This window comes from Lacerta agilis, chromosome 4, assembly GCF_009819535.1.
Source record: "Lacerta agilis isolate rLacAgi1 chromosome 4, rLacAgi1.pri, whole genome shotgun sequence".
Taxonomy (NCBI): Eukaryota; Metazoa; Chordata; class Lepidosauria; order Squamata; family Lacertidae; genus Lacerta; species Lacerta agilis.
This window is the reverse complement of record NC_046315.1, coordinates 61,128,507-61,140,746: the sequence shown is the minus strand read 5'-3', so window position 1 is coordinate 61,140,746 and position 12,240 is coordinate 61,128,507. Positions and strand designations below refer to the sequence as shown.

General features: G+C 38.4%; 1 protein-coding gene across 3 annotated transcripts in view; it reads left to right on the top strand.

Annotated features, from left to right (window-relative positions):
- POLA1 (DNA polymerase alpha 1, catalytic subunit) overlaps window positions 1-12,240 on the top strand; it is a 181,814-nt gene that overhangs the window by 70,555 nt on the left and 99,019 nt on the right. For all 3 annotated transcript variants that reach the window (XM_033147226.1, XM_033147224.1, XM_033147225.1), the window contains 2 exons: window positions 4,281-4,462; window positions 5,652-5,783. In XM_033147226.1, coding sequence (XP_033003117.1) covers window positions 4,281-4,462; window positions 5,652-5,783 — 314 coding nt within the window. The remainder of the gene's footprint in view (window positions 1-4,280; window positions 4,463-5,651; window positions 5,784-12,240) is intronic.

The window sequence follows — 12,240 nt, the reverse complement described above, 5'->3', positions numbered from 1 at the left end:
CCACTCTGGGAGGGGCGACAATATGGCCCCTGCTTCCCCCCAGGTGTAGAGCAGCCAAGGGCACTGCGGCCGTATGGGCTGCCGCTCTCACGCCGGCCGTACAGGATGCCACCCGTGCAAGCGGCAGCCCATATGCGGCATCCCTACGGAGTGCACACACACAGGATGCCGCACATGCGCAGTCCTTATTGGGTGCCACACATGCGCTGCCCCGGGTGCTGGAGAGGGTTCCTCCGCCACTGCGAGGGAGCTGGCATTTGTCTGCAGACAGCTTCCGGGTCATGTGGTCAGCATGACTAAGCTGCTTCTGGCGAACCAGAGCAGCACACGGAAATGCCGTTTACCTTCCCACCGGAGCGGTACCTATTTATCTACTTGCACTTTGACGTGCTTTCGAACTGCTAGGTGGGCAGGAGATGGTACTGAATAACAGGAGCTCACCCCGTGGCAGGGATTCGAACTGCCAACCTTCTGATTGGCAAACCCTAAGCTCTGTGGTTTAGACCACAGCGCCACCCGCTTACCACTTATTAGTAATTAGTGTATGGCAGAGCAATCCAACCCTGCCTCCTTCAACTGCTGTAGGGGAGTTGTATTGAGATGAGGTGCTCCTCAGCTCTGCCAACTGAGCTGGTTAGCCACTGGCAGTCCCCCCTCCCTTCTACTTGTGGTATTCCAACCAGCAGAGAGCCCCAAACAGAGTGTTCACAGGGTGGGGCTAAACTATCCCGAAACCCACTGTATCCCCAGCTGGTCTCATAGCCGATGGACGATGGCATTAGACCAGTCCTGACCCGATTGCTGTGCCAACTTAGTATCAAGCCCTATTGCCTACAGCTACCACCACCTTCAGCAGAGTTAACCTTGCAGTACAGTACTACTATTTGAATCAATGTTTTCGTATGCTTTAAGCTTATCTTATACTCTCCAACTGCTAGTGATAGGTTGGGCCCAATGCATAGCTGTTTGTTTGCTTGCTTGCTTAATTTGTCTTTCCATCAAATGATGCTCGAGGCAGCCAAAAGTAAATTACAAAATGAAATACAAAACAATAATACATTGTTTTTGTCATGATCCAAGTGCAACTTTGTACTTCCCATAGGCAGTGGTAGCAAGGCCTGTTTGTATCACTTATTCTCAAGGTAAACTCTGTTCAGCAAATTTTAGGATGTTAATTTTTCATTATTCCGACCCACCCGCACACATCCTCAGGAAAGGCAATGCAGAAATTAAAGGGGGAAATGATTAATACCAATTATAAATAATAATGTTAGAAGATTCTTCTGACCAAGATTAGGATTCAGCATTTCAAGAATACGTAGGCACAGTTTGCACATCATTGTAAATCCTAATTAATTATTTACTGTAAGCTCACTGATCTTGCCTGCTTTGCTCTTCCGCACCGGTGAGCGGAGAAAACAAATCATGTTTTGTTTCATTGTTTTGTATGGCTCAGTACGACTGTAATCCATGGCATAACTTTATTGACCTTTCAGTTTTAGCCAAGTAAATACAATCATCAGTGTAATCCTATGCATGTCTACTCAGAAGTAAGCCCCATTTAATATAGTGGGGTTAAACTATTGTTAGTGAAAAATGCTTACAGAGTTAAATCTTTGTGGTCTAACTGTTAACCAAACAGGGCTATAAAGTACTATAAAACTGTTTTTTCAAAAAGAGATTCAGGTTGGAAGCCTCTAGGTGGCAGCACTAGACACTATTTCCCTTTTATTTTTCAAAAGCTTTAATGAGTTATGCTGCAGGGTGATTAACTTTTAAACTTGCATAGCTCTCAAGTAAGACTGGGGAAGGGTGTTTTTTTGTATTAGCTTGTTTATTAAAATAACTAATTTTGAAATAATCACCCTGCAAATGGAAACCTTACTCTTTACAAAATATTTCCTTTAAACATAAAAATTACATTTAACCTGAGTATTATTAGTTATTAACTGAAATTTAATTTTTACACTTTTCCCCAAGGCATGATCATATGAAAGCTTATTAGACTATTCTTGCTGTTAATAGAACGTAATGGCTTTTAAAGTAAGAGATGAGTTTATGATCTAAGATTCTTCTACATCTCTACTTAATTTGGGGAATCCTAAGTGAATTAATTATTAAAAGCCTGTATATGAAAAAATAATTCACAATTAATTTTGACAGGTTAACTCATAAGCAAGAGAGATCAGTTCAAACAAGTATTGGGGTTTTTCTTTTCTTTTTTTAAGGACTCTGATGGTAACATGTATTGCTTCCATGAAATTTACTGATAATTAGTTTTGTTTCCTTTTTATTTCTGTAACTTAATGCTGAAAGTGGATTACTAGAACCAAGTAATTGTCTGTGGAACAAAATACAATATTATTATTCCAGGTATTTACATAGGTGTCCTTAAAATTATACCTCTTTATTTGCTTGGTCTGCTGTGGTCTTGGATCAGGACCACAGTTGGCTATGTTGTTTCCAGACAAAAGAATTATTAAAGCTAAAATGAAGGTTGGTGCAAATTGCTATTGATGAGCTCCATTGACATCAGTAGAGCTCTGATTCACGCAAACTGTATCTGAACTTCTCATAAACAAAGACAGATGGCTTACCTATACCTCTTTGTTTTTGTATCTCCTATATATATATATATATATATATATATATATATATATATATATATATATATCTGATGTTATTCAGTAAGGTTATCCATGCTACAGCATGAAGGGGGGGATTCTATTCAATATTACTACTAAAATATATTTTAAGAGTCCCCCCCTTTCTAATTAATTCTAACATGATGCAAAATATTACAATAGAAAATGGTATTCAGTAAGTTTTCCTTTAGCACCTCTACATTACAAATAAACTCTTTTTGTAAGCTTGCTCTCTTAGGGAGATAATCAGAATTTATTTTCAATTGCTGAAAATGTTGTTTGTCAAGCGTCCCAGTTATAAAATATTTTAATGATAATGACTTTCTAGAACATTAAGTAGCTGAAATGGGCATCCGTTTCAGACTGCAATCCATCAAGCACTTCAGAATAGTATCAGAAGCGATAGTGGTACCTTTGGACTGCTCCAACGAAGGTAGTATGTGGCTTGAAGTCATAGTGAATGTATGAAGTAGTAGTAGTAGTTGAACACTGAACACTCTTTTTTTAAGGAGCAAGTTGCTGAAATATTGTTTCACCAATCTTATGTTTTTAAAATTTAAACTGGAATTAATTTTGTCAAAACCCTATAGTCCCTATCTAAATTCATTAAGCTAAAATAGATGCCCTGTCGGTCAAGGGTGTGCCCTGTGTCAGTGTTAATATTCCTTATGCTGTAAAAAGCATTCCTTACTTTTAATTCTTCATTAGTAATGATAAATTCAACTCTCTTCCTATTACAAATGGAAGTTTTAAATAAAATAAGTAAGCAAGCTATCATGACGTGAGCATTCTTGCAATACTTTTTTTTGTTGCTCCTGAAGGTGACGTACTTAGTGCTTAACATTTATAATGACACTCAACCAAATTCTTATTCTGTATCCTTGTCTGTTAAATTAGTTACCTTTATCTTTGATCTTGGCCAGCTGTTTAAAATACATCTCTAAATACAAAACACATTAGTACAATAACAAATTGTTGCTCATATTTCCCAAACTTTCTGTGTTCTGGTAACCAAAAGTGCTTTTTTGTCTTCAGTTCTCACTTTTTAAATACTGCTGCTGAATTTTAACAACTGCATTAGATTGAAACCTGCATGCTGTTAACCACTGAGCCAAAATGAAATCGACCACTGCATTGAAGTCTGAGTTGGCAGTTGTGTACAGTCTTGAAGGAGTGGGTAATAGCAGTACAACCAGGTTTCTTTTAATGGAGTTTTTATATTCTCCCTTTCATTTTAATGATGCCATTCTGGTTTAAAGACTTTCCTAATAAAGATGCACAATTTTATTCAAATATTCTCTGTGTAACTTAAGAAAATAGCAATAAAGCTGTTCTCTAGGAGTAGCATCTTCGTAAACAAAATGTTCTATTGCATACTCCCCATGGTAGATAATGCATTGTGCTTGTTTTATTTATAAAGCAATTTTGTGTGAAAAGATAAGTAATTTCTTCATGTTACTCAGCTCTTCATCTTAAGTTTAAAATGGGAAAACGTATTTTCTCTTTTTTTAAAGCACCTTTTCCTTAGGATTCAGTCTTCCTTTGGATTTTACAGTTTGTAATTCCTATTTGCAGCTGTATCAACTTAGATGAATTGCTTTCTTCGGACTTTGAATTTATATTTCTTATTACCAGGACTGGATCCCTCACAGTTCAGAGTCTCTCACCATTATCATAAAGATGAGGAGAATGATGTTTTGTTTGGAGGGCCAGTTCAGCTCACTGATGAAGAGAAATATAAAGACTGTGAAAGATTCAAGTTTGCTTGCCCAAAATGTGGGACAGAGAACATTTATGACAATGTCTTTGATGGTTCGGTTAGTATTCTGATATTTATATTTTGAGAACAAATTCTCTGTATAGGAGATGGTATAAGAAGGAAAAGAGCCAGTTATTTTTCTAAGTTTCCAAAAGGGGCATTTGTATGTTAATGCCAAATCCAGTTTTCCATACTATTCGCATGTGCTTTTTCAAAGTGTTACACATATGTAGCATCTTAGAACTGCTTACTTAATAAGGCCTATTCAGTGTCATTTGGTGACCCTAAATCAAGCTAATTGGAAGAGAACTTTTTTTTTTTTAAGTTTCTGTTTCGTATTTTTACATCCCTCTTCCCTTTTATATAGAAGTTTCTTCTGTGTTATCTTTCCTGCTGTCTTCGTACATCAGACATAAAAAGTCATCGGGTACATTCCTGTCAAGGAGTACTGCCAAAAAATCTATCTGTGACCTTGGATCAGAACTTGAATCAGAGCCAACTATTTAACTCTATTGCAATGTTATGCATGTACTAGTTATTGGCAAATTAGCAGGCTGTGGAGAAGTGAAAACCTTGAGAGTTAAAGCAAATAAATTCTGTATCTAAATTAAAAGTAATTATTTTAAGTTAATTTGGACAAACAGCAGATGTTCTGTGTTCCTCGAATCAAAACAAAGCAGTTCTTGGAAGCAAGCGAGAGGAAAAGGCAGGCACAGATCAGTAATACTTGGTAAATCCTTGACTTTGTTTCATTACAGCTGTAAATAAGATAGTTAATTGCATGGGGGCTTGACAACTTACAGATGGGCTAAGTGTAAGAAGAGCGGATGTCAAGCTCTGCAATCTCTTCCACCTGGAATTGCTTAATGTTGCTAGTGCGGGAGTGGTTGCTTGGATCCCAAAAGTACAGATTTTTAAGCAGTAATAGAAAGGGGGCTGGAGGTATGAAACTTGACTGCTCTTCAGTGCATTTCTTCATAATGAGAAATTTATTAGTTTGCTTTTATCTGTGTAGACAGACTGAAAATTCTGTTCAGCTAAAAAAAGGTTGTAAATCTTCTAGTGAGACATTAATTCTGCTGCGGCATGTGAGATCCTGACTGTGCAGTCAGAGCCACAACAAGAATACTAGGACAAGAATACCACTACCACTTTGCCTTAGAATGTCTGTCTTTGAACTTTATACTTGCACAGGACCTTTTGCAAAGCTGTTGTTTATACTGATTTTTGGTCTTTTAAATCTGTAGGGCCTGATGATTGAAGCCAGCTTGCGACAGTGTAGCCAAAAAGACTGTCGTGAATCCCCTCTAATGTACCTAATGCAAATTAACAACAAGCTAAACCTGGATATAAGGAGCCATATTAAAAAGTACTACAGTGTGAGTAACTGTGTTCTTTAAGTTTATATTTAGTCCTTCATATGAGCAACACCCCTTCCTGTCCTGATCCTGGCCCAGTTCAGACACCAACATCTTGATCCTATAAAACTACTGTTTACTGAACCAGGAACTACCTGTGTGCTGGCATACTCTCACCTCTTCCTTCTTCTCATGTTTCTTACTTGAGTTGAAGATATTTTGGTTTCTTGAACTGGTTTCTCATGTCTGAACCAGGTAATTGCTTAAGCAACTTCTTTCAGATACGGTTGTATGTACCAATTTCTTTAGATCCAAACATTTGCAAATCATATGAGAAAATTTGCTTGGCCTGGTTATCGGACTGTTTTTGTACTAATTCAGAAGGGTTGGGGAAAGGAATCCTTTAACTTCAGTGTTCGCACTTTGTAGGCATTCTAATGTGCATTTCTGCGAAAGTTGTAAATTCAGATCAAGGATTGCTTCTTTTGAAGGTAAGTATTTTACATTTAAACAACTCAAAATCATATAATTAAGAATAGGGTTTTCTGAGGACTACTGACATGAATGGCTCTGAACTGATTTCACAGGCCTTTGTTCTTGCCGTGGTTAGTATTAAAGTTTAATCATGCAAACCAAATATTATTTTAAGCAGCGGAATTATGTTTGTATTTAATGAACAATGTAAGTCTAGTGAGAACACTAAAATGTGATATAAAGTGTTTTAAATTGGGACATTTCCTAACTTTTTAGAAATGTTTGTTCATATTATTTTTAAGAATGAGGCAACAATTTGTATACAGTGGTGTCTTGGTTTGCATACGTTTTGGATTACAAACACGTCAAACCCGGAAGTGCGTGTCCCGGTTTGTAACCTTTTTTTGGATTACAACCCATTTTTTTGGAATTGCGAGCAAATGTTTTTGGCGAAACCGCACCTTGGGTTACAACCTGTTTTGGTTTACAAATGGACCCCCGGAACGGATGATGGTTGTAAACCAAGGTACCACTGTATTGGATACTACCACATGGTGTCAGAGCTCCACACATTTTAATGGCCTTATTATTTGTGTAAATGTCAACATGATAATTTGAAAAGATTTTAGCAAGTTACTCTACTGAAAGCAAGTTTGGTTCAACACACATTGACACCTTGGGTTAAATATTGGTTGCACTTTGTTGGATTATCCACACATACACCCTTTTTCCATCTCAGCTCTTATTCCTAGCTGCTGTGTAAAGATTTTGACCTTTCTCTTCTCTCATAGAAGCTCACAAGCATCCTTGTTGACAGTTTCACTAGGGTTCCAGGTAGCTTCTGATTTAGTCTCTCTAACACAGTGCTGAAAGTTGTGCACAGAAATATTTTCTAAAACTGGGATCAAGAAAGATTGAAATGCTGGTAGGGTGAAAGAGGAACAACCAATTACTCATTGCTGATGGAAAACACGTGGGTGCAAATAGTGGCTATCTATACCACCTCCATATCTTTTAGGAGCAGCAGTATGAAAATGGAGAGAGAGGGTGACTACTGCAGAGGAGCTAGGCATTAGGGACAGCTTCACATTTCAGCTGCCTCCCCATGTTCTACCTCTCGGAAAAAAAGAAGCATGGAAATGTGGAGTGCAGAAATACTCTTACCAGCGGCATTCACTTCTTAAAAATGTGTATTCCTGAGTAACAACTCCTGTAAATATTGTGCAACTTCACAGTAGCTCCAGCAGTAGGTTTGGGACTTGGCTTGCTGAAATTTTTCTTACTGGTTTCATTCATATATTTGGGGAGTCTTCCCCACCCTTCTTAAAACTTAAAATGGTGTGGCTTTTTAAACTTTGCTTACAGGGCAACTGAGTGCACTGCAAAGCACAGCGCCAGTGAAATCCCAGCCATGTGCCAAGGTTTAATTTCATAAGCAGCTGTTCTTGCCAATAGATAGGGTCCTCTGCCCCACTAGCAATCAGCTTAGTGTATAGGGCCCAAAAAATCCCCATTGCTCAGGATGATAATGATAGGAGCCATAGTACATAACACCTGTGGATGTACACACAGACACTTATTTCTACTTCATTTTCCCTCTTTGCTCCAAGGAGCTCAACATGACATACATGGTTCTCCACTCTCCTCCAACCCAACGCCTTTTCATTACTGTATTACAATAACCCTATCTTGCTTTGATCTCTGGCCCAAGGTCAACTAGTGTGATTCATGGCTTTATAGTGCCATCTGCATCTGAATCTTCCCAGTCCTGGTCCAACACTGTATCTGAAATGGGGAAACAGATGCTGTTGAACTCTCATTAACCCCAGGCAGCATGGTCAGTTATCAAGGATGATGGGAGTTGTACTCTTATCAACATCTGGAGGACAGCAGGTTCCACATCCCAGCTCTCTCTATATTGTTAGGAAACAAAATTTAGCTTTTTTTGTAAAAGATATTGGAGTGGTTCAAACTAATGGCAAGAACAAAGTTCCATTGAAAAATATTTGATAGAATCTTGATTTATTTTAGATATTGTTTCAGTGTGTATAGACACAGCTGTACAATACTTTAATAATTTTGCTCAGGCTTATATTATATCTTACGTTCTTACCCACTTTGCATTCTTTCCCCAACTTTGAGACAAGTATTTGTGTAACCGTGAATGTAGCGTTTTAATAAAATGGATGCACAAAAGCCCAGATCATGTAGTTAGCCCTAGATCAGGGACATCCAACTCCCAATAGACTGCGATCTACTCAAAGTATAAAAATACTGGCAGTGATCTACCCATTATCGTAAAAAGACTGGCAGTGATCTACCCAAAGTTGTGGAGCTTTTTTATGAAGCCAAAGTTGTGGAGCTTGAACTTTTTTTTTGGAAGCCAAAGTTGTGGAGCTTTTCTTTTGGAAGCCAAAATTGAGGGTTTTTTTTGTTTTTTTGTTTTGCTTTTTTGTAAGGAGTTTGCTGAGGGGCCAGACGTCTACCAGGAACACCCTGCGATCTACCAGTAGATCACAATCTACCTGTTGGACATGCCTGCCCCTGATTATACAAATATTGTTTGTAATGTTCAGGCATCCATACATTAGGGTTCTGTTTTGTTTTGTTTTTACATGTATGTCATATTTAAATGTCACGCCCACATGTAAGCAGCTGATGTTATGTGCTTAGGTGGGGTGGGAAGGCACAATCTCTCTCCTCTACCACATATAGTAGCAAGGTTGAGGGAAATTATCATCTGAATTGGACCCTTGTAAATGTTGTGCCTATATTTGAGGTGACTTGATTCTTTGAAACTGCTTGGTGATAGTTCTTTACTTCTTCATAGTGTTCATAGTATCAGTACCACGTAGGAGTTCTGTGCAGACCAAAGTTTGGAACCTCCTAGAGCAGGCATCCCCAAACTGTGGCCCTCCAGATGTTTTGGCCTACAACTCCCATGATCCCTAGCTAACAGGACCAGTGGTCAGGGATGATGGGAATTGTAGTCCAAAACATCCGGAGGGCCAAAGTTTGGGGATGCCTGTCCTAGAGCTAGGTGATTAAAACACTTTGGGTGAGATGTCTGTTCCTGTATCTCAGGTTGCACACTCAAAGGAGTGTGACATCTCCACCTCACCCCACCCCAGCTGTCCTGTTTAGTTTTTCCTTGAATGTATGATTATTTTATTTTATTTAGTTGGACAATGCAGTTCATATTGTTCACTCATACTTGCTATTTTGAAGTACTTACTAAAAGCCAAGGCATTAGGGCAGGGGTTTTCAACCTGGTCCCTACTGCCCACTAGTGGGCGTTTCAGGATTCTAGGTGGGCGGTAGGGGGTTCTATGGCACAAGCTGAATCCTTCTTCCATCGAGCACTGGTGTGCGGTAAGGAAATCTTACCATCAAGAAAGATGCATTAGTGGGTGGTAGGTATAAAAAGGTTGACTACCCCTGCATTAGGGTGAGCCATACCATGATGTCGATTGAAAACTGCAAGATTGTATTTTCTTGGAAAATTATCTCCGATCTAGTAACATTTTTGCTGTTTTAGCAAACATATTCCACTTAAACAATAGCACGTCTTACTATTCCCCCCTTTTTTTTTTACTATTTGGCTTCTCCAGTAATAAATTCCTTAAATATTCCCCCCACCATTCCAAATAATTTTAACTTTTCATTTTTTATCTGTACACATATTACGCTCTTTTTTTTTTTTTTTTAAAAGGATGACACCCTAAGATTTTATTCTTTCTTTTGGTTGCATTATTCTTTTGAAAGATTGATCTAGGTTTTAAACAATTTCTGCAGAAGAACAAATAGAAAAAAGAAAGAAATACTAGCTAATCTAAATTGGGGAATGAAGAAGGCTTTTTTAAGCATGAAAATTTCATCATCTTGTCAGCTGGCAGAATGCCTGCTGTGTGGATTCACAAAGGCTAAGAATTACACTTTCATGAAATTTTCCTCACTAACTGCCCTGGTTAATTTGAAAGATAACCCACTGTTCTAATTCATCCCTCAATTGGGTGGTGCAGGTTTTATCTTTGATCTGACAAAGCATTTGTGTTAATCGTTTTGGCCCTCTACTAGACACTCTTGGGATTGTGCTTTTACAATAAATGTGTCTGTGATAGCTCTTTAGTCTATTATACTTACAATAGATCCATAGAACTGGTAATTAATTCTGTACTGCTTTGGAAATGGGAAGAATAGGTGTAGCTCTGTCAAGTGCTACTGGAAGTTTGTTTAGCTGGTTCATTTTTGAAGTGTTACCCTGAGCTTTCAATGAAATATGTATGGTTTTAGAGGAGTTTGTTCTGAAGTGCGTGGCTATAAGTGGGCGATCTGTATCCGGCATGTATACTTTGTAGCTTCTATAACTGATTCTCATGACAGAGTGGCATACGGTCCCCATTTAAAATTGGATATGTTATATAGGCATTAATTTCTTTAAAAAATTAAATATAGCCACCAAGTTCAGTCCATAACAGTTGGAAAAGTACAAAGGCTAATGTATAACTTCTCAAATCGCCTTAACACTCTTTGAGAGATTAATCCTTTAAGAAAAACATCATTTTTGTTAACAAAAAGTATTCAATTTGTAGCATAAAGTACTTGCTTTTGAGATTGACTACAAATACCCATCTAGTTTTGTAGTGTTTGTGTGCATTGTTACATGGCTATGCTGTTTTTACCAGATAATGTATTCACCCCATCTCAAGAACCTTGGTGTTGACTTTGGCAATGATATATCGAGATGTGTTTGAATCCATACAGAACAGACGGACAAGCACCTTTCCGAAACATACGCTAGATAGAATTGATAAAGTGAGCCAGTGTGACATAGAGTGTTGGGCTAGACCTGGGATACTCTTTCAGTCATGAAGCTGGATGGATGTTCTCAGGTCCTTTTGAAGTCTATAGTTTTGTGTGGGTTGCCGGTCAGGTACTTGTAACCTCAAATGTAAGCTTCAGCATGATTTCTTCAGATGCACAGAGACTCCCATGTGTTTGTTCCAGTAAACAGACAGGTCTGGGACTTTGGTTCACCCCTCTGTCACTGTCAGGCATCCAACTCCAAGGTAGTGGTGACATTGGAACTAACCACAGGTTAGGATCCTTTATCAGTATTGTTGAAAGAATGCATCTGTTTAGGTCATGCCCCTTAACAGCTATGGTTTGTGGCATTTTGGAGTTTGAGTGAACATAGAAAGCCCTTAATACAGCCCATTAAATTGAAATGGGGTTGGGTTTTTTGTGTTGATTGAATATAATGCAATGTTTCTAAATAAAAGTTCGTATTTCTATCAGTTGTAACGTATGGTGACCTGTTGCTGAATAGTGATTGTCAGCAACAAAATGGCAGGTCAGAAAATAGCTACGAAAGAAAGCGGGAAAAGGGAACATAAAGATGCTTTTCCTAAGCTGATATAGGGAATTCATATGAGCTTTGAGTGTACTGCTATATCTTGAAACTGAATGTGGAAGTGAATGAAATGGTTAGTATCGTGGATTTATATGTTTAGTGTAGCCCACGTATATTGTTAAATAGGGGTGCACCTGGCATAACATGCATCTCTAGGATCCATGGTGCGGTTGTTCCTGTTGTGGTGCAAGGTTACTTGAGTTGCATGCAAAGGATTGTAAAGAACTCGCTGAATTTTCCTCAAAGCCTGATCTCAGATTAATCTTTCAGCTGACACAGATTGAATTCATTCACCATAAAGTTATATATTCCACGTGACTTCTGCTTTCCACAAAAGGAAATGATGACCAATGTCTTCATATTTCCAAAAACTAGACACTGATACACCTTGCTATTTCCCATATTTTGAATGCATTATACTTAAAGGCAGCCTCCTTCCACGTTCCAGTTTTTTCTCTTAGATAAGATCTCACAAAGCCTTGATGTGACTGTTGGTGCCCACCAATCCAGGTGTATTGTGCACTGTTAACTCTCAGCTTCTAGACTTCATGGTGTATCAGTGAACTGTTGTAGTGTAGAGCCTAACAGCCA